Genomic DNA, 23,689 nt, shown 5'->3' with positions numbered 1-23,689 from the left:
TACTGCACTGTTGGAGCTAGGAACACAAGTATTTCGCTACACCGTCAATAACATCTGCTAAATATTTTGATGGATATTCTGTTCTTATTTATAATGGAAGTGGCTTCGAAATGACACAGTACATTATTTACCATTAATTTCTATTTGGCACAAAATTATCTGAAACACAACCAAAACGAACTGCAAATACATCCAACAAGTGTGCAGAGTGACAAGCTTGATGAAGTCATTGCGTGCTAGGAATATGGGACCAAACACTAAACTTTTGGCTATTTTGAACCCTACCTTTTAGAGACATTTTTTTTTATTACTTGTTTTAAAAACAATCTATTTTTATTAGTATAAAATAATAGAATTACCCCCCAAATTATTTATTTTATACAGTCTGTCACGCCCTGGCTCTGGGGACTCTTAATTGTTGAGCCAGGGTGTGGATTTTCTATGTTTAGTTTTCATTGGTTTTTGTTCTAGATCGTTTAGTTTCTATGTTGGCCAGGGTGGTTCCCAATCAGAGACAGCTGTAGCTCGTTGTCTCTGATTGGGGACAATACTTAGGCAGCCTTGTGGCATGTTCGGTTGTGGGATCTTGTTCCGTTAAGGTTTTGTGTTAACCTAGGACTTTTCGTTTGTTGTTTTGTTCGTGTTAAGTACTGAATAAAGTATGTACGTTTATCACGCTGCGCCTTGGTCCGCTTCATCAGTCAACGATCGTGACAGAAGATCCCACCACCAGAGGACCAAGCAGCGTGCCCAGGAGGAGAAGAGGGCGATGGCTCAGGTGGGCGAATGGTGGTCATGGGAGGAGATATTCGCGGGCAGAGGGCCATGGGCAAAGGTGTATGCCCAGGCAGGAGAGGAGACTGTGGAGGCGCGCTACAGAGAGGAGCAGCGGCAACACAGAGGGTACCGGCCAAGGTTTTTGGGGGGGCTAAAAGGGTGGTTGGCGGAGCCACGTACTGTGCCGCGAGTGTTCCGGCACAGTCCTGTACGTCCTGTGCTAGCACCACACACGTGTCGTGCTAAGGTGGGCATGCAGCCAGGACGGAGTGTGCCGGCTCAACGCTCGTGGCCTCCAGTACCCCTCCTCGGTCCCGGATATCCTGCGCCAGTGCCACGTGCTGTTGCGCCAGTACGAGTGCACAGCCCTGTACGTCCTGTGCTGATGCCTCACACAGATTGTGTGGAAATAGGCATTCAGCCAGGACCGGTTGTGTCAGCTCTCCGCTCCAGACCTCCAGTCCGCCTCCACAGTCTGGCCCGGCCCGTTCCGGCTCCCCGCACCAAGCCAATGGTGCGTGTTCCCAGTCCAGCCCGGCCTGTTCCTGCTCCCCGCACCAAGCCAGTGATGCACGTCGCCAGCCCGGTCCGGCCTATTCCTGTCCCTCGCACCAAGCCAGTGGTGCGCGTCGCCAGCCCGGTCCGGCCTGTTCCTGCTCCCCGCACCAAGCCAGTGGTGCGCGTCGCCAGCCCGGTCCGGCCTGTTCCTGCTCCCCGCACCAAGCCGGTGGTGCGCGTCGCCAGCCCGGTCCGGCCTGTTACTGCTCCCCGCAAAAAGCCAGTGGTGCGCGTCGTCAGCCCGGTCCGGCCCGTTCCTGCTCCCCGCACCAAGCCAGTGGTGCGCGTCGCCAGCCTGGTCCGGCCCGTTCCTGCTCCCCGCACCAAGCCAGTGGTGCGTGTCGTCAGCCCGGTCCGGCCCGTTCCTGCTCCCCTGTAGCTCAGTTGGTAGAGCATGGCGCTTGCAACGCCAGGGTTGTGGGTTCGTTTCCCACGGGGGTCCAGTATGAAAATGTATGCACTCACTAACTGTAAGTCGCTTTGGATAAGAGCGTCTGCTAAATGACTAAAATGTAAACGTAAATGTTATAGCCATGTTATAGTTTATAGGAGATGTGAATTGGAGATTGTATTCTGTCATTCATTATTGTATCTTTATTTATCTCTTTACTTGCAGACTACACACACACACACTTTGGTTGAAGCAAGTTGCCAGACCACTAAGTGAGCGAACACATAAAGTTAAACCTAACCCTAAAGAATATACAGTCCACCAAGTCCTCACTTACAGATGGTAATAACACACCATGTTCTGCTTTCATCATCACTAAATTACTGCCCTCACATTAACCCCCAAGCCATAGGCTCAAACAGAGAGTTCAGTCGCACATACAGTAGGTGACAGTACATAACAGTCTTAAGAGATCATTTTTCATTCTGGGAATTCAATTGTTTGTTTGCATGAAACATCAATAACATTGTATGGTCAATATGTGATCAGCTGCCTATTTCACAGCTAAAATCTGTTCATTCATCAGCATTCTTTACATATCCCATATTCTTTATGTTGTTTTTGCATTGTCTGAGATCTATAGGTACATAGATTGTGTGACTGTGACCTGTTGCTGGCTGGGCTGCAACCTGGTCTCAGGTCAATTTTGTATGATTTTGTACATAAATCTGAACACCCCATATTAGTATTGACCAATTTCCCATACATGACACACAAACGTCACGTAGAGATGTGCGCGACTCTTGGCGGCAGTAAGAAAGCCATTGCCATCTGCGCCCATTCAACATAGCTTAGATTTACGTTAAACAAAATAACTTTTTGGGGTTCTCATAGGCTTACAATGATGTTTCTTGATTCTTGCTTGAACAGTCGCTAAGATTATATTTGTTTGTGATCTTTGCAAAATAACTATTTTGGATGTAACAGTTGTTAGCTGTATGCTAACACTCATTTATATAGGCTGTAGCAAAAGCTAGGCAAATAACCATTTTACTGGTTGAAGTTGAAGTTGAAGTGTTTTGAAGTATAATGCAGTTGATTTGCGATGATGACACAAACATTATATTAAGCAGGACAGTTATAAGAGCCTTAACGTCCAATTATTATCCAAAAGTAGTGTGAAATGCACTCATAAGCAACATGTAAATAGAGCTTTTTTTTTGCTGGTATTCTATAAGAACTCCCCCTTGTTCTGCCACCAACTTGCGCACATGCCCTTGTGCGGCAATGTTTGCAAACACAGAAAGGGTCTATATGTTACTGAATATCCCGGATGTACATTTACTATGTTACATCTAGGCTATGAGACCAGGCTGGTCGTATGTGTATAAATAACTGTAAGTCGCTCTGGATAAGAGCGTCTGCTAAATGACTAAAATGTAAATGTAAATGTAAATATCAAACAAGTGAAAACCATTTTTGATACCATTCCATTTACTCCATTCCAGCCATTATTATGAGCCGTCCTCCCCTCAGCAACCTTCCAATTCATCCCAAAGGTGTTCGAGAGGGTTGAGGTCAGGGCTCTGTGCAGGCCAGTCAAGTTCTTCCACACCATCTCAACAAACCATTTCTGTATGGACCTCGCTTTGTGCACGGGGGCATTGTCATGCTGAAACAGGAAAAGGCCTTCCCCAAACTGTTGCCACAAAGTTGGAAGCACAGAATTGTCTACAATGTAATTGTATGCTATAGCGTTAAAATGTCCCTTCACTGGGGCCTCCCGAGTGGCGCAGCGGTCTAAGGCACTGCATCGCAGTGCTTGAGGCATCACTACAGCCCCAGGTTTGATCCCAGGTTGTGTCACAGCCAGCCGTGACCGGGAGACCCATGAGGCAGTGCACAATTGGCCCAGCGTCGTCCAGGTTAGGGGAGGGTTTGGCCGACCGGGATGTCCTTGTCCCATCGCACTCTAGCGACTCCTTGTGGCAGGCCGGGTGCCTGCAATCTGACTTCGGTCGCCAGTTGTACAGTGTTTCCTCCAACACATTGGTGCGGCTGGCTTCCGGGGTAAGCGAGCAGTGTGTCGAGAAGCAGTGCGGCTTGGCAGGGTCGTGTTTCGGAGGACACATGGCTCTCGACCTTCGCCTCTCCCAAGTCCGTACGGGAGTTGCAGCGATGGGACTAGACTGTTACTACCAATTGGATATCACAAAATTGGGGAGAAAAAGGGGTTAATACCATTTCTGTATGTACCTCGCTTTGTGCAGTATCATGCTGAATCAGGAAAGGGCCTTCCCCAAACTGTTGCCACAAAGTTGGAAGCACAGAATCGTCTAGAATGTCATTGTATGCTGTAGCGTTAGGATTTCCCTTCACTGGAACTAAGGGGCCTAGCCCACCAAACTTTACAGTTGGCACTATGCATTGGGGCAGGTAGCGTTCTCCTGGCATCCACCAAACCCAGATTTATCTGTCGGACTGCCAAATGGTGAAGCGTGATTAATCACTCCAGAGAACGTCTTTCCACTGCTTCAGAGTCCAATGGCGGTGAGCTTTACACCATTCCAGCCGACGCTTGGCATTGTGCATGGTGATCTTAGGCTTGTGTGTGGCTGCTCGGCCATGGAAACCCATCTCATGAAGCTCCCGACGAACAGTTCTTGTGCTGACGTTGCTTCCAGAGGCAGTTTGGAACTCGGTAGTGAGTGTTGAAACCGAGGACAGACGATTTTTACATGCTACGCTCTTTAGCACTCGGCAGTCCCGTTCTGTGAGCTTGTGTGGCCTACCACTTTGTGGCTGAGCCATTGTTGCTCCTAGACGTTTCAACTTCACAATAACAGCACTTACAGTTGACTGGGGCAGCTCTAGCAGGGCATAAATTTGACGAACTGACTTGTTGGAAAGGTGGCATCCTATGACGGTGCCACGTTGAAAGTCACTGAGCTCTTCAGTACGGGCCATTATACTGCCAATGTTTGTCTATAGAGATTGCATGGCTGTGTGCTCGATTTTATACACCTGTCAGCAACGAGTGTGGCTGAAATAGCCGAATTCACTAAGGGGTGTCCACATTCTTTTGTATATATATATAGTGTATATATGATTCACACTCAATGATCATGATACTGTATCATAAATGTAAAATGCACATGCAAGTTAATTCCTGCAAAAATGTATAGATCATATTAACATTGTATTAGTTGCTAGCAAAGGTTGTAGGTTATACCTCAGGTTCTAGACTGTACTCATCCTTTGTCACGATGAGAGCTGCTAGACAATATTCTACATTATAAACTGGGTGGTATATCAGATCGTATACCACGGGTATGACAAAACATTTATTTTTACTGCTCTAAATACGTTGGTAACCAGTATACTTTTCGACATGCAGTGTATATTGCTGCCATTCTGTCTCCCCAGAAGTCACTACATTACTGTCAACATCATGTACAGTATGTCTGTGTAAATTAATTTGATTATGTTTCTGATTAATCATTGTAAACTTCAAAGAAAGAAGAAAACAGTTACAAGTTATCAAGCAAAAAGCTTTTGTGTGTGTGTGTGTGTGAGTGTACAGTTCCTCCAAGGTTGTCAGGCGGAGTAAAAGCGAAGCCACAGGAGAGCAATATCTCTAATGTTTTTTTGCTGGAGAGTCAGATATCTCCGTCGGGCCCTGAGTTATACCAGTCATGCTCGTTAATCGCTCAGCCTCCATGGGCCACCCTTCATCATGAATAATTTGCTGTGATATTGATCTCCTTCGGAAGAGAGCTGTGTTTTTTAAAGTAATAATGTGTCCAAAATGCACTACCGTCACCTCACATTGATATCTACACACACCCACACCCTTTCATCTTCCACTGCACTGTAGAGTTGACACAGTACTACTAAATAACCTCAGACAGACACACTTGTGCAGCTAAATTTAGACAAGGTATTTGTTTCCTATGCAGTTCTGAAAATACATACACGTTCAGGACACACTTCACACTTAAATGCACATTTGCATGCATGCACTCACTCAGACATACTGTGCAGTGCATAGTATTGTCACACACACACTGTCACTTAGGAAGTATGGTCTCTAACTGTATTATCATCAACACAGATCTACATTGTACTCGTAACATTTTAGTAATAAGACACGGGGGGTGTGGTATGTGGCCACTATACCACAGCTAAGGGCTGTTTTTATGCACAACGCAACGCGGAGTACCTGGATACAGTCCTTAGCTGTGGTATATGGGCAATATATCACAAACCCCCGAGGTGCCTTATTGCTATTATAAACTGGTTACCAACGTATTTAGAGCAGTAAAAATAAATGTTTTGTCATACCCGTGGTATACGATCTGATATACCACCCAGTTTAAAATGTAGAATATTGTCTAGCAGCTCTCATCGTGACAAAGGATGAGTACAGTCTAGAACCTGAGGTATAACCTACAACCTTTGCTAGCAACTAATACAATGTTAATATGATCTATACATTTTTGCAGGAATTAACTTGCATGTGCATTTTACATTTATGATACAGTATCATGATCATTGAGTGTGAATCATATATACACTATATATACAAAAGAATGTGGACACCCCTTAGTGAATTCGGCTATTTCAGCCACACTCGTTGTTGACAGGTGTATAAAATCGAGCACACAGCCATGCAATCTCCATAAACAAACATTGGCAGTATAATGGCCCGTACTGAAGAGCTCAGTGACTTTCAACGTGGCACCGTCATAGGATGCCACCTTTCCAACAAGTCAGTTTGTCATATTTCTGCCCTGCTAGAGCTGCCCCGGTCAACAGTAAGTGCTGTTATTGTGAAGTAGAAACATTTAAGAGCAACAACGGCTCAGCCGCAAAGTGGTAGGCCAAACAAGCTCACAGAACGGGACCGCCGAGTGATGAAGCGCGTAGAACGTAAAAATCGCCTGTCATCGGTTGCAACACTCACTACCGAGTTCCAAACTGACTCTGGAAGCAATGTCAGCCAAGTAACTGTTTGTCGGGAGTTTCATGAAATGGGTTTCCATGGCCGAGCAGGCACACACAAGCCTAAGATCACCATGCACAATGCCAAGCGTCGGCTGCAGTGGTGTAAAGCTCGCCGCCATTGGACTCTGGAGCAGTGGAAACACGTTCTCTGGAGTGATTAATCACGCTTCACCAACTGGCAGTCCGACAGACGAATCTGGGTTTGGCGGATGCCAGGAGAACGCTACCTGCCCAAATGAATAGAAGCAAGTCCCAATGTTCCAACATCTTGTGCAAAGCCTTCCCAGAAGAGTGGATGATGTTATAGCAGCAAAGGGGGACCAACACCATGTTTAATGCCCATGATTTTGGAATGAGATGTTAGACGAGCAGGTGTCGACATACTTTTGGTCATGTAGTGAATATATAGGTTAAAACATATTGACGGATCAGCTACCAACACTGAATATAACACTCCCGTAGTGTCTCACATTCACTGTCTCTCTGTGACTTTATTACCCGGGCTCTGCCATGGTTAAAAAGGAGAGGGTGGCAAAAATGGATTTCTTCTGTTCACCCTGGCAGCTTACAGGATGCAGAGAGGAGCTGCTGGCATACATCGATCTCTGGTTATCTCTGTTATGAAACAGGAATAGTCAGATTAATGCCTCTGGCTCTGACTGTAACGAATTACAATTCATATGATATGTTACATCTAGTCTATGAGACCAGCCTGGACAGTGGGGAGGGTTGAGAAGGCAGCACAGCTCAGCTCAGAGGGAATGACTGACAATGCTACTGTGGCAAAGCTGCATTTGAGAAACTGTAAGAAGCAGCAGTTCCAAAGGCTGTATAATGCACACAGGCTTCGAGGAGCTGTCAGCGATAGTGATGGGAAGTTCGTCTCTTTTTACTGAATCAGATCTTTTCGACTCGTTCAGTCAAAAGAACAAATCTTTTGACTCATTTTGTATGTTTTGGTTCTACAAAGCTGTGTCCATCATCATATTCAATAATCACTTAATTGCATTCATTGTTGCACCATGCGATCAATTATCAGTTATAAACATGTATTTTTCTTCTCTATGCTGCCTGCAGCATGATCCATTTTTTCTGCGCTCATATATGACAGACAGCTGTTGGTCGGAGCATGTCTCCGGAGCCGCTGAGCTGGAGGAGCACATATTCATCCTGCTGTAGAATTATGGCAGCCAGCCAGCAGGTCAAACTAATGACTCAAATGAACGAGTCACTCAGAAAAACAAATCATGACTCTCAAGTCATTAAAAAGAGTTGTTCAAAAAGAACGAATCGTTCGCGAACTGCACATCACTAGTCAGCGAGCTGCCTCTGACAGACGGGAATAATTGATAGAGAAGCCCTCTTATTTTAGCCTCTCATTATATCTCTCTGTGCCTCTGTTTTCCCCCCGACATGCAAATGCACAGAGGAGCAGCAGCATCAGCAGCAGTGGCGGTCTCTCAGACCTGAGAAGGTTTGACGTGGTTTAGAATATATCTCATGATGGGGTTCGATGTCATTTAGGCACTTTAGCACTAGCAAAGTGGACGGAGCTATACTGTATTCCACACAACAACAAGAAGCCCTTGCATTGCTGTAGTAGCCTCTTCATGTGATCTATTGGTCAGGGGGCCGGAACATAATTACAAATAATTTGTAGACTGTAAATTGACTGCAAGATGCTCAAACAGATATAATATTTCACTAAAACATAATCATTTCAAACCTTGCTTACATTTGTATACGATCACATCACTCGATTATGCGTGGGAATACTTCAATTAAAATCACTTGGAGCTGATTGGCTGGTGTTTTTACAGTCTTGTATTTTTTGCTTAGAAATCTTGGAGGGGGCAAATAAAATCACCCGCAGGCCAAATTCGGCACGGAGGCCGCCAGTTGGGGAACCCTACTGTAGATGAAGTCTTCAGTTCAGTCACTGTAAATGATTAGTCATGGAGTCCTAGCAGGACTAAAGTTACAATAATAGAGGTGACACGGGATGAGTGAAGTAAGTGAAGAGGGTGTGCATAGGAGGCACAGAAAGTGGTATATAGGAGGAATGGCTGCAGGAGAAGTCAACGCCAGGATATTCTATATACGAATGAAGACTCCAAGTGGAGTAACAACAATTGGAGATTCACAGAAAAGAAAAAGAGTCACACAGATATAGAACTCTATGAATTGGTGAGAGGAAGAATCTGTGAAAATGCATGACTACAGTGGAGTTGTGACATGTTTGTCTGACTGGATACAAAGCAGCTGTACAGGGAAAAGCTCTGAACATCGGGTCATGGATTTTGAATCAGCTCCAGGAAATAAAGTATGTTTGGCTGCTTTGCAAAACCGTCAGTCACCAGGCACTGTCAGGTGAGCAAATGAAGATGTAATGTATTCATCAGAGAGGCCACCTATGTGAGGTACAGACAGACACAGACGGGGCAGAAAGACACACAATCTGAGCTAGGAGTAGATAGAGAGAGAGAGGGGAGGATGGTAATTATGACACACAGAGAGAGAGAGAGAACTGCCTGCTTTCTTGTGCGCTGAGCCGACTGTTGAGCAAATGCCGCGGGACACACTGATTCTCAGATACAAGAGACATCAACCACTACAGGCCAAGGGAGATGAGGCCGCCAGGCGTCAATAATTCATCTGATTGTATCCCTCTCTCCTCTCTCTCCATTTCTCCCTCAGTCTTCATTCTAATCCTCCTTCCTTTAGACTGATGACTGATGACTGATGCCTATTCCCCTCACTCCGTTTATTCCCAATCCGGGGTTGTTATCCTGCTCCTTTTTCCTCGTTATACTCTTTATTCTCTCTCAGCTCAACATTCCTCCCTGGGATGCAATGGTTGAAACAGCAATTCTAATATGCTGCATTGCAACTTTCATTAGTAGGCTAACAGCCCGCGGGACTGTGCAGGGAAAAAATGATTTATTCAAAATATACTGAACAAAAATATAAACGCAACATGCAAGAATTTCAAAGATCTTACTGAGTTACAGTTCATTTGAGGAAATCAGTCAATTGAAATAAATAAATTAGGCCCTAATCTATGGACTTCACATGACTGGGATTACAGATATGCATCTGTTGGTCACATATACCTTAAAAGAAAAGGGCCTCAGGATCTCATCACGGTATTTCTGTGCATTCAAATTGCCATCGATAAAATGCAATTGTGTTCGTTGTCCGTAGCTAATGCCTGCCTGCCTGCCCATACCATAACCCCACCACCACCATGGGGCACTCTGTTCACAACGTTGACATCAGCAAACCTCTCATCCACTCGACGCCATACGGTTATGACGCCGATTGGACGTACTGCCAAATTCTCTAAAATGACGTTGGAGGTGGTTTATGATAGAGAAATGAACATTAAATTATCTGGCAACAGCTCTGGTGGGCATTCCTGCAGTCAGCATGCCAATTGCAAGCTCCCTCAACTTGAGACATCTGTGGCATTGTGTTGTGTCACAAAACACCACATTTTAGAGTGGCCTTTTATTGTCCCCAGCACAAGGTGCACCTGTGTAATGATAATGCTGTTTAATCAGCTTCTTGATATGCCACACTTGTCAGGTGGATGGATTATCTTGGCAAAGGAGAAATGCTCACTAACATGGATGTAAACAAATTTGTGCACACAATTTGAGATAAATAAACTTGGAAAATTGGAAAATTTCTGGGATCTTTTATCTCAGCTGATGAAACATGGGACCAACGCTTTCGAAGAGGCCAAGTCAAGTTTAAGAAGGCATAATCCTTTTGGAGGTGCAGTAATGAGGCAGTGTGATGATGCTGCAGAACGTTGTTCTTCCCCATCTAGCCTTTTCAAGGAAGCGCTGTCTTTGAACTCACTACTTGAGTAATGCAGTTTTGTACCTACTAGGAAATAACCCTTAAACTATGTATAAGGGCTTGTTTCCCCCCTAACCCATATAAAGGCTTCAATGTTTACTACTTTGCTTGCTTTGTTTCTAATTATGTTCAGGTCCATTTGTAAAAATCTCCCATGACTGTGCACGAAACGTTTTTTCTTGCACAAAACGTTTTTTCTTTCTCACACAGAACGGCAAGCTGACAAATAGAATAGGTAAACTTTTCTACTATGGTTAGTAATGGATAGTTATTCTAACATAGGTGGCGTGTGGGTTTCAAGTTTGGGGAAGCTAATTTTCACCATAACAATGCACCTTTATAATAAAGCATTCCATGCATCCTCGCATTTGCAGACTTATGTAAGATAGCCAACTATTCCTAATGTGATGATTAGATTGGATAGTCATAATTTAGGCTAATAATATAACTCAATCACTGTTCGCAAAAAAGACTGTTCAATGCAGCGTGTAGTTGCTTAGAGTAGGCCTAGACTATCAGATAGGCCTACTCTAAGGAAAATGATGGCCTTTTATAAACACATTTCATGCAATTCTACTACACTTTATATGACTGGAGACATTAGCAGAATATTTTTTAATAAGACAAAAATTACAGAGTAGGCTACTCTGCTGACACTGACAAACAGATCAATAAAAACGACTTTGTCTGATCCATATAATCGGCCTACGAAAAGGGGAGACACAAATACAATATGACGTCCATCTAACCTGGAGGAGGAAATTATTGTCCAAAAACAAACAAAAGTGGCACTGACCCAATGATAAAGAGAGTGAATATGCACACTCACTGGGGATATGACCAATGTTCTCCGCTGTTGAGCATTTTGATGACTAAAAGACAGATTGGAGTCTTTACAGCAATAGCCATTTGTTTTCAAAACTGTTTTTCCGCAATTGTATTTTTTTATATTGCGATATGCCTGACTGGGTCGCTCTGCCTTTCACTGACAGTCGCAACTCAACAATCATCTATTTGGTATTTGCGGCGCGCTCTGCCCAACCTGCAGGCCCTTCCGACTGTAGGTTATGCAATTTAAAACAATCCACAGCTTTTTTTAAAAGAAGCTAATGATCGATCCTCTGTGGCCAAATCATGCTTTCTGGTGTAGTAGCCTATTTTGAATTATTTCTTTCTTTCTGTATAGACAGGAGTAAGCTAATTAGTCTATATCATTTTGGAAATGTAATAAAATGTACTTTCGGGAAAGCTTCCCCTAGCCTTATGGACGCGCTGCCTATATATTCTAACATCTTCAAATTGCTCATCGGAATTCGGTAAGAATGATGCACACCGTTGAGTCCGAGTTGCATGTTCTCTTAAGATTAATTACCATAAACTAAATGTGATTTCTGTCATTCTGAGAACCGTGGGTGGATGCCCTAATCAGGTTACGTCATTTATTGTTTTGTTGCCATACTCTATTGCTAGCAGTGCACTTATTCAAGCCACAATGATTATGACTGAACACACAAAACATATCAGGGAGCATAAAGAGCCATCCGGAAGATGTCATAGATGTGAATCAGAAAATATGGTACCCTTTTTGTTTACTTCCTTATGGCTAGTTGCAGCATTTCATTTCAAAGTGTTTGCCAGGGGTGACCTTTGGCTGGGCCTGCTTTGCCTCTGACAGCACTGACATTCAGCCAACACTTAACCAGCCAGCCAGCCAGCCCCTAGCCTAGTCCCCTCCCCTCTCCTCTCCTCCACACTCTCAAGCCTCACAATAAGGAAACAACAGACCATTCTCTAGCCTGTCTCCACAGTGGCAATTTTCCTGAAATCATCACACGTTACTCGTTAATCCAAAAGGCCAATTCAAGAGAATATAGTAGCCTCTCTTCAATTTGCACTAGACTCCACTGCACTTAATGCTTGATCAGTTACTTCTTTGTATTTCAATTTGCTAACACTGGAACAAGCATATCAGTTTTGCACGCTATAAGAATACTTTTCAAAGTCACTCACACCATCACAGCATTTATTTTAATGTCATGGTTAGGTTGAATGAAGTGGAGTAATAACATGCCAAGTCCTCATAGCCTTTATTTTCGGTGACCCTCTCTCTCATCGGAGTGCGAGACAGTAAATGGCAAACATTAGAACATCAGCGACCTTGTGACACCAGTCTTTCCTCAGCCCATACGGTTGTTGTCCTGCCCCTCCATATTGACCGTATCATAGCCACTCAATTCCAGGGAGGGAAAGCCATATCAGAGTCATCCTGACCCTACAGCAATCCCCAGGGTTCAGGACGGATGAAAGAAATGAATGTCAGGGTTGTTCATCTCAGAATTGTGGGAATGTTTGCAAGAAAGAGGGAGGAAAGAGAGAGGGAGAGAGTACAGACAGCACTGCACCAATTGCACACACTTCGTCCATTGCATGAGAGAGAGACATAGAGACAGAGAGAAAAAGTGAGAGAAAGAAGGAAAAGTAGACTACAATATATTTCATGGTGGGATTAGGCAGGAAGGCTGTTCTCTTCAGATACCATTTGTCTGGGTTGTAAAAGAATTTATCCCGACACATGAAGTAAGAGAGTTTCACGTCGATTTCAATGGGCAGGAGAACAATTCTAATTTGCTGATCACCTTGCCTCATTGGAAAAAGCATGCTGCTTCTAACAACCCTCGCTCTTTATCGTTCTCAATTATCCTTCCCATAATTCTTCGCTGTGTCTGCAGAAACCATCAGGCATATAGAAAGCCGCCCCTTGCAGGGCTGCTGGCTGGGTGAGGGTCACACTTCCGAGTGCTGTAAAGTGTCTCACACAATCGATCTCTTCTCCCCGTTGGAAGATTACAGTAGGAGCACAGGAAGATAATGCTGGATAATGCTGACGGTGGTCAATCCAAATGTGCTATTACATTGTCTCATTGCATATTTCATACCTCTGCCTTGTGCCTCTGTCTCCTACGTGAATTAATCAATATGAAAGGGAAGCAGTTTTGGGTGCTTTAGGTTCATTCTCAGCCTTTTCTTTCAGAGATTCTAAGAATAAGTACAATGTATTCTTTCCTCGAATTGACCTCTATTCCAAGCAACCCAGCCTCTGCAGTTAGATATCAAAGAAAGAACACTCTCTGTGAACCTGTGTGTTGAGTGACTTCAGAGTGACTGAGAGTAGAAAGCTTATCTGAAATCACTTCAATTTTTATGATTCATGTTTGCTTAGATATGTTACTTTAATGGATCTGAGTTTTACCTTGGCAGCATCCGATAGAACTATAAAAAAGAGAACCGTAACAGACAGGCTTTTATTTAATCTCTCTCTCTCTCTCTCTCTCTCTCTCTCTCTCTCTCTCTCTCTCTCTCTCTCTCTCTCTCTCTCTCTCTCTCTCTCTCTCTCTCTCTCTCTCTCTCTCTCTCTCTCTCTCTCTCTCTCTCTCGCTACAATTTTCTCTCTCTTTTTGGCTGTTATTGCCACTTGGGGAATGAAAATGTTCATGTTATTGTCTTGTATGTGCATTAGTAGAATATATTTTTTCCTGATGTGTTTGTTAATGGCGTGGCCTGCCAGACCAGCTCTGCTCTCATTTAAATGATGCTCCTGCAGGAGTCTCTTTCTCTAACGGAGGGAGAGATTGTGCAGAGAAAGGTAAACGCTTTGCCTCGCCTGCGCTACACAACACAGGCTCTCTCCTCAAATGAAAAACGTATCTCAGAGAGAGCACCGTTTCCTCTCCTTATTTCAGATGTCTCTGATTGACTTTCCAGTCAGTTCACAGGGTTCTTATGAACAGATTGCCCTCACTTGGCTGCTCTCTCTCTCTCGCTCTCTCTGGTTTCCTCCATCCAAGTTATTCTCACAGACAATAATTGTGTGCTTAGAGACATTCACTCCTGGTGTGCCACATAACCATGTCAGACAGATCAGGGAAATATTGGGATAGATGAGCCAAGGTAATTGTATTCAAATTGTCCCTATTCAAAGGTATACAGTAGATAAGATGATATATATTGGGCTTTCTAACATCGAACACAATGTAATGTATTTCAGACAATGGGAAATACTATAACTAGAGCTATTAAGTCATTCACTTATCCAGATTCTCTCCAAACTGACCACTTCACAGCTGCATACTGCAGAGGCTGCAGTGAAGAGTCACAGTATGTCGAAATGTTGCTGCATTGAAACTCTGGCTAAATGTGTCCATACACTCCTTTCTTATCATGACTGCATACTGTAGCATCACTATTCGAGGAAATAATGAACGTCCCATCATTGCAGACTATTAAAACAACTATGTTACCATCTGGTCTTTAGACTCTATGATCCTGTCTTTAAGAGGGGATAGAAACTACCCAACAAACATAACAACAACATGCCAATTAAGCTGACCATAAAATCCTGTTCCTCAGCAGTAAACTTAGATAGGTTGTTCTTCAGTTTCACTCAGAGCTCTTAGAGAGAGTGAAGCAGCACTGCAATTAGGTCCATAAGTGTGATGCGGAGCTCATAAAGTGCTTTAATTTGTCTCTGTGTTTTCGGGTGCTCTGCCCATAAACGGGCGCTCCTCTTCCCTAATTGGAAATGCTTCACTTGTTGATGTGGCAGGCTAGCAGCCTCGCTGAGGGAGCACAACTGCATTAGTGTTTATCTTCTCCTGCTCTGCCTTCATTAGCACCCGGCTCCCCAGTTCAGACTCCTCAAAGGAACCCTGGTGCTGACCGACACCCCTCCCCCTGTCAGTCAGTTGCCTGCTGTAAATTAGATCTGCTTTTAAAGTTAAGTCCCTTAGCAGCTCCTCACATCACGCTCTGCAGCTCATCAAGGTGGTGTTTGTTAACACAGGATTATCAAAGGCTTGTTACAGTATTCAAGTGAAACCATCGGCTCAACAGTGATAGCATCAGCTGGCGTTGGCTGATTATCAGTCCCTCTACTCTGGAAAGACTTTCTCGTCACCGGCGCGGTGCAATGTTTCATGATTGAGGGATTCTGTTTGATGTGGTGTGTAATAATGTACTGTCATGGCTAATAGTGTGTGACATTACATGATGCCAGGTCTTTCTCTCACTCTCCCTCAGGGCAGGAGTTGCCATGCCATTTGGCTGTTTGACGCTCGGGGAAAAGAAGGATTACAACAATCCCTCAGAGGTGACCGATAAATATGACCTGGGACAGATTGTTAAATCGTAAGTATTCTGTTAGTAGTCCACCTGACTGAACAACAGGAAATACAGGAAACCCAATATCAGCCCTCTAGTCTTAGTTTTTTCTTTGTCCGATATGGTACCAGATAATTAGAAAATGAATTAACTTTAAAGAAAATACTTAAATAAGGACAAATGCTTTATTCAAGTCCACCTAGGGATGCTCTTACCATGGCCATCATTATGAAATTGTAATCAAGGGCTTTACTAAATTAATTTAGAAATCCATTTAAGTTTACCTTTGATCTTTATAAATGTTTGGTTTTGTGCATTTCCTTTTCAGAGTGGAGTTCTGTGAGATCTTCAGGGCCAAGGACAAAAATACACTGAAAATGTTTACTTGTAAAAAGTTCCTGAAAAAGGATGGCAAGAAAGTTCGGAAGGCTGCAAAAAACGAGATCCTCATTTTAAAGATGTGAGTTTTTGTTATCAACTTTAAACTCAGCTTTCTGTCATTTTACATCTGCGTTCACAAAACTATTCTCTGTAAATACTTTTTGTTTTATAAGAGATGGTGTATTGTTCTAGTAGGCTATGTGAATCTGTGGACATCCATTAGAGCTAGCATCATTTACTCCAACTTTGTTTATCTCCAAATATTTTTCTCACATTAGGCTTCTTATTCATCATCAGTGTGTGGCAGGCTCCCTTTCATTACCTCCCTCTCCAGTAAACATTAGCATAACCTGAGCATTATCAAACAATTTGTTACAGGCAGAAGGGAACTCAAAGAATACAGATGAAAAAGCCAATGCACGAAATGGAAGATGAAAGTGTCATTTCTTGAAGGGTTATCTAATACGTGGAGTCTTTTCTCCCGATACACAAAAGCATGACCTTCATAGGGCTTGCTATTTCAATTGGTTTCTTTGAGCTCTGGAACTGGAGGATTTGATAAATATTCAGTGAATGGAAAAGATACCATTCCATCAGTCCAATCCCCTGAAGCACCATTGAAAGCCAGCAGCACACATACCACATACGGCCAATGGTTTCCATGTTGTCTAACACCTTATGTGTAGCGTTAAAGTCTTCATTACTCATTGCCTCGCTGACAAAAAAACTCACCATGAAGTTTCTTAGCTGGTGTGAACGTTACCATGGTCACGATCAAACACACCATACTGTTCTGCCGCGTGGTCGTCCTTGCACATAAATGCCCTCATCAATTCAACTCATGCATAAAGTACAGTACATTATTTATGGATAGACATTTTTCCTTTATTAACCCAGGCTGTCGCAACATATGTTTAAGCATGCAGATCTCACAGTTCTTTTTGAATTAAATTGATTATATTTATTGCTGCATTTGTTCCTGCACATGGTTGCTGTTCCTCTCGGCATGGCTGACTGTTGTTGTGTTTTATTCATGAGCATTAATGTACCGTTATACCGTACTGTGTGTCTCAATGAAGGCATTCCCATCTCTCTCCACCTCTACACTCCTTCTAACTCTCCTCTCTCCCCCTGTGGCCTGCTCTCTCCAGGGTGAAGCACCCCAATATTCTTCAGCTGGTGGATTTCTATGAGACCAGAAAAGAGTACTTCCTCTTCCTTGAACTGTGAGTTGAGTAATCTGATTGGTTGAGATTGCGTTCCTGTCATTGTGGCAGCAGGGGTCTATGTGTTGATTATGCACTCATAGGGAATGAGCTGTAGTAGCCTAAGGCCCTGTAAATATGAGCACTGCTCTGAACTACCCTTCTGCAGCCTTCATTTGGTATTCAGATATGATTCATTTCTGCGTGCTCCAGTTTTTCATCAGTCTGTGTTCTTGGGGATTTGATGCATTACCATAGATACATTAAATGTGACGTGCTCTATCATAATCAGTTGTAAGTCGTGCTAGCTCATTAGCATAAAACATGCATATTTCGTAAAAAATATTGGCATGGCCTGTTGTTGGATTAAAACAGAATTCACTAGAACAACATGTTTTCTAGCCAACTCAATTCATTTGAATGTCGAAATCATAGTTTCAGTACACTTTTAAAGCCTCAGATGATAAGAAAATCCACCATTCAAAACGAGTCATTGGCTAGCTAACAGTCAACTGACAAGCTAGCTATCTAGCTGTTTAGCTGGCTAATACAACCACAAACTAATGTTTTAACATATTAACTAGCTAGTAGCACATTATCTTGTCAAACTGTTAAATGAGTAGCAAGCCAGCTACAAGGGATGCCAAATAATATGTTTTGTACAGTGGGACTTGCGTTGCAAAGTGCAGATTACAATCGGCACTGTGATGAAAACCAACAACAAACTTTGGGGGTGATTTTCTCTAAACAGCTGATCAGGGAGACCTCTGTTGTAACTAGCTATGCTGCGCTCAATTTGAACAGTTAATACACAAATTCTAAATCGTTTTGAAGCTAAGAATCTCCTCTTTCCAGCAGTGTATAAAACTATAAATGTGTTTTGGGGTCAATATGACTGATTCACAAATTCACCAAATATATAATACTCATCTCCTCCAGGATTGCATTGATTTGTGGGTCTTTTATTCTGATCATGAGGTAAACCATCAGAGATCAGAGGAGAAACGAATGTTGAAATGATTGAAATCATCAAATTAAGCAGGTTTGGTGGATTCTGTGATTTTGTCACGTTTTAATGTCTTCGCTCTTGGCAAGGGTGTCATTTTATGGTAATTGCATAGTAATGCAAACAGTTTTTTTTTCAAACATTCAAAGTGTCTGTGTCAGAGACTTCAAATAAAGTTGTATTATTGAAAAGGATCTGTGGATTCTTTGAACCAGAGACATTGTCAGGCTCAAAGCACCTACTGTACGTCAGCACCATGCTTCATGCCACTCACGTTCTCCCCACAGTGCTACAGGCAGAGAGGTATTTGATTGGATCCTGGACCAGGGCTACTATTCAGAGCGTGACACCAGTAATGTGGTCCGTCAGGTGCTGGAGGCTGTGGCCTATCTTCACTCCCTGCACATTGTCCACAGGAACCTCAAGGTACTTAGCCCTAGGCCCTTTGATGGTCAAGAGGAGGACTACAATACACTGTAAATGCCTGAATGTTGAGCACCACTGCTTATTTTAAACGCCACTGGGTCTTTTAAAGTAATTTTTGACTTGTTTAATTGGGTTGAAGTATATATATATATATTTAAGCAAACATTTCTGAAAAGGCACATGTTATTATACAAATGTTTTATGCAAATGTGGTTGATCAGATTGACACCACACTGATCTTGCTTTGTTTGAACTAAAACAATTGGACTGTCATTTTTAGACACTTGTGTGACGCTAAAGTAAGAGTTTGACTGCTTCAATATTGACCAATGATGAAGTCTGTTCTAAGTCTGTGTAAGTTTTGAATGAGATTACTTTAGCAAAACTTTAGCAAACTTGGACTGTCGTCCTGTTCCTTTTCTCAGCTGGAGAACTTGGTATACTTTAACCGCCTGAAGCACTCCAAAATAGTGATCAGTGACTTCCACCTGGCAAAGCTGGAGACCGGGCTCATCAAAGACCCCTGTGGAACCCCAGAGTACCTTGGTAAGGACTGGGGAAGGAGTGGGGGAGGGATTAGTACCTGATTAAGGGGGAGTACAGACTGCCTGGGAGAGGGAGCACAACACAGGATGCTCACTTGGACTTGTGGGTATCTTCGAGAGTAGGTTTTGGGGAGCAGTTTATGGGAGTGCAGGAAAGCATATGTGAGAAGAATCTTTAACTGTGTTTGTGTCCCTGCAGCACCAGAGGTGGTTGGGAGACAGAGATACGGCAGGCCAGTGGACTGCTGGGCCCTGGGTGTCATCATGTACATACTGTGAGTGGTTTGATTATCAGCATAGGGAGCCCATTATATACAGTTGAAGTCGGAAGTTTACATACACTTAGGTTGGAGTCATTAAAACTAGTTTTTCAACCACTCCACACATTTCTTGTTAACAAACTATAGTTTTGGTAGGTTAGTTAGGACATCTACTTTTTCCAACAATTGTTTACAGACAGATTATTTCACTGTATCACAATTCAAGTGGGTCAAACGTTTACATACACTAAGTTGACTGTGCCTTTAAACAGCTTGGAAAATTCCAGAAAATGATGTCATGACTTTAGAAGCTTCTGATAGGCTAATTGACATAATTTGAGTCAATTGGAGGTGTACCTGTGGATGTATTTCAAGGCCTACCTTCAAACTCAGTGCCTATTTGCTTGACATCATGGGAAAATCTAAATAAATCAGCCAAGACCTCAGAAAAATAATTGTAGACCTCCACAAGTCTGGTTCATCCTTGGGAGCAATTTCCAAACGCCTGAAGGTACCACGTTCATCTGTACAAACAATAGTACGCGAGTATAAACACCATGGGACCACGCAGCCATCATACCGCTCAGGAAGGAGACGCATTCTGTCTCCTAGAAATTAACGTACTTTGGTGCGAAAAGTGCAAATCAATCCCAGAACAACAGCAAAGGACCTTGTGAAGATGCTGGAGGAAACAGGTACAAAAGTATCTATATCCACGGTAAAATGAGTGCTATATCGACATAACCTGAAAGGCCGCTCAGCAAGGAAGAAGCCACTGCTCCAAAACCGCCATAAAAAAGCCAGACTACGGTTTGCAACTGCACATGGGGACAAAGTTCGTACTTTTTGGAGAAATGTCCTCTGTTCTGATGAAACAAAAATATAACTGTTTGGCCATAATGACCATCGTTATGTTTGGAGGAAAAAGGGGGAATTGCAAGCCGAAGAACACCATCCCAAACGTGAAGCACGGGGGTGGCAGCATCATGCTGTGGGGGTGCTTTGCTGCAGGAGGGACTGGTGCACTTCACAAAATAGATGGCATCATCAGGAAGGAAAATAATGTGGATATATTGAAGCAACATCGCAAGACATCAGTGAGGAAGTTAAAGCTTGGTCGCAAATGGGTCTTCCAAATGGACAATGACCCCAAGCCTACTTCCAAAGTTGTGGCAAAATGGTTTAAGGACAACAAAGTCAAGGTATTGGAGTGGCTATTACAAAGCCCTGACCTCAATCCTGTAGAAAATGTGTGGGCAGAACTGAAAAAGCGTGTGCGAGCAAGGAGGCCTACAAACCTGACTCAGTTACACCAGCTTTGTCAGGAGGAATGGGCCAAAAGTCACCCAACTTATTGTGGAAAGCTTGTGGAATGCTACCCGAAACGTTTGACCCAAGTTAAACAATTTAAAGGCAATGCTACCAAATACTAATTGAGTGTATGTAAACCTCTGACCCACTGGGAATGTGATGAAAGAAATAAAAGCTGAAATAAATCATTCTCTCTACTATTATTCTGACATTTCACATTCTTAAAATAAAGTGGTGATCCTAACTGACCTAAGACAGGGAATTTTTACTAGGATTAAATGTCAGTAATTGTGAAAAACTGAGTTTAAATGTATTTGGCTAAGGTGTATGTAAACTTCCGACTTCAACTGTACTACTACAAGAGGGGTGGGTTGTGAGTCTGCTCAGAGGATGGGGGATTTGAAATTATACAGACGGGCAACAAGAATATTGACTGTACTTTACTGAAAGAGACCATCTTCACTCTACTCCACATGGTATGCTCAAAAGCAGTACGGGTATCTTATTTATAGGGTATTGCCTGCTGCAATACATCAAATCTTTACATCACATTTGTGCACATGACAATGCAAGCTGATAAAGAGCTCCTTTTGTCTTGTGGTCCTCAGGCTTTCAGGCAACCCTCCTTTCTATGAGGAAACTGATGATGATGATTATGAAAACCACGACAAGAACCTGTTCAGGAAGATCTTGGCAGGGGACTATGAGTTTGACTCTCCATACTGGGACGACATCTCAGAGTCAGGTACTTTTAAGATGAAGTAGATACACAGTAGACTGTATAAACAACAGCTTACTGGATAAACAGAAATTCAAAAGGGAGGATTTTATCTGTTCACTTTTCACGTTCAAAACCATATCCTGTTTGTTTTCTGATTCCATCAGGAGTATTAACTGCTGTTTGTTGAGATATTGCTTTTATTGTGTTGAAGCAAAAGGCTTGGTAGCCCGTTTGATGGAGGTAGACCAGGATCAGAGGCTGACTGCTCAGGAGGCCATCAACCATGAGTGGTATGGAAATACACATTAACACAGTAGCCTACTATAGGGATATACCACAAGGCCACAGTACTATAGGGATATACCACAAGGCCACAGTACTATAGGGATATACCACAAGGCCACAGTACTATAGGGATATACCACAAGGCCACAGTACTATAGGGATATACCACAAGGCCACAGTACTATAGGGATATACCACAAGGCCACAGTACTATAGGGATATACCACAAGGCCACAGTACTATAGGGATATACCACAAGGCCACAGTACTATAGGGATATACCACAAGGCCACAGTACTATAGGGATATACCACAAGGCCACAGTACTATAGGGATATACCACAAGGCCACAGTACTATAGGATATACCACAAGGCCACAGTACTATGGAGATATACCACAAGGCCACAGTACTATAGGGATATACCACAAGGCCACAGTACTATAGGGATATACCACAAGGCCACAGTACTATGGAGATATACCAGATGTCCACAGTGAAGTGAAAATAAACCAGATTAATCTAGATTATTGATGTGTAAGTATGATGTGTCCGTGTGTTCTTAAAAATAAATACATTAAAAAAGGTTGTTAGTGATGCTGTTTTATTAGTATTACTCACCCCCATCTACTGAGCTGTCACTTGTAAATGTCAAGAGAAGATTACAAAGCCCCATTATAGTGAAGTTCCCTTTTCCCCATTTATCTCTTCAGGATTTCTGGAAATGCAGCCTCAAATAAGAATATTAAGGATAATGTCTGTGCACAGATAGAGAAGAACTTTGCCAAAGCTAAGTGGAAGGTAAGCCTCTATTTTTATCTGTTCCATTTCTTCATCACTGAAGGAGAGATTGGCGGAAACTATCACACATTTTTTATATACGTTTTATGGGCCTTGAGAATTTGAAATGGGATAAATTATTTGTAACAGTGCAAGTATAAGGCTTTAGAATTGGCTACATATTCTGTAAAAGTGTTAAAATATATAGTAACTAGGTGCCTTGGGTTGAGTGTGTTCTGCGACTGCCTCCCACAGAAAGCGGTGCGGGTCACTACCATCATGAAGCGACTGAGAGCTCCAGAGCAGAGTGCTGACTCGGGGGCAACCATCCCAGCAGTAGCAACCAGCCCTGCAGCAGGAGAACCAGCCCCAGCCCCAGCAGACCCCCAGGCTCCCAGTGACCCCTCAGCAGCCACCGCTGCTGCAGCCCCAGAGGGGGAGCCTGCTGCCGTCACAGAGCCCCCTGCTGGCATGGAGGCCGTGACATGTGATGCCACTCCCCAGGCTGCAGCAGAGGTCACAGCTCTACCCCCGCCCCCTGAGGAGGCCAGCCCAGTGGAGGCCCCAGTGGAAGCCCCTGCCCCGGAGCAGGTTGATCCGTTGTCACGGTGTAACGGAGAGGCCCCGACTCCCCTCCAACCAGCAGCTGAAGCTGGGGATGAGCAGGGTTAGCCACCTCCCTTCTATGACCTCCTTCACTCCCAGCAATCGTCTTTCCTGCACACTGTACATTAGCTGCTAGCATGGTGACACTGACTTATCTCTCTCACTTGCAGTATGAGTAACATCTCACAGAGCCTTTGTGCTGTCTTTCCTGAGTGTTGAATTGATCTGGCGACATGTGTTCTGTATTTTTGAAACAGCCCTCTGGCCTTACAGGGGCTTTTTGTGTCTAATGCAGCCCAGCTTTTGCCATATTATGTTAGGTAATAAGGTCATGAACAGCTTGGCTTTGCTCTTGTAGTGTTGATTTTACATAATGATCTGTAGCATTCCCCCTTTACATCCCTCT

The 23,689-nt window shown here is 43.4% G+C and overlaps 1 protein-coding gene across 1 annotated transcript; it reads left to right on the top strand.

Annotated features, from left to right (window-relative positions):
• Window positions 1–15,683: 15,683 nt before the first annotated feature.
• On the top strand, window positions 15,684–23,349 carry LOC311133871 (caM kinase-like vesicle-associated protein; the record flags this gene model as incomplete). Its single annotated transcript, XM_084167476.1, has 10 exons — window positions 15,684–15,784; window positions 16,086–16,217; window positions 17,290–17,364; window positions 18,637–18,775; window positions 19,201–19,321; window positions 19,520–19,595; window positions 21,500–21,636; window positions 21,824–21,902; window positions 22,611–22,698; window positions 22,933–23,349. Exons 1-10 carry the CDS (start codon window positions 15,690–15,692, stop codon window positions 23,347–23,349), a joined length of 1,359 nt encoding a protein of 452 aa, XP_084023602.1. The 5' UTR covers window positions 15,684–15,689.
• Between the last annotated feature and the right edge of the window lie 340 nt (window positions 23,350–23,689).

This window comes from Coregonus lavaretus (genome assembly GCF_964263955.1).
Source record: "Coregonus lavaretus genome assembly, chromosome: 8".
NCBI lineage: Eukaryota > Metazoa > Chordata > Actinopteri > Salmoniformes > Salmonidae > Coregonus > Coregonus lavaretus.
This window is presented reverse-complemented; position numbering and strand designations above follow the sequence as displayed.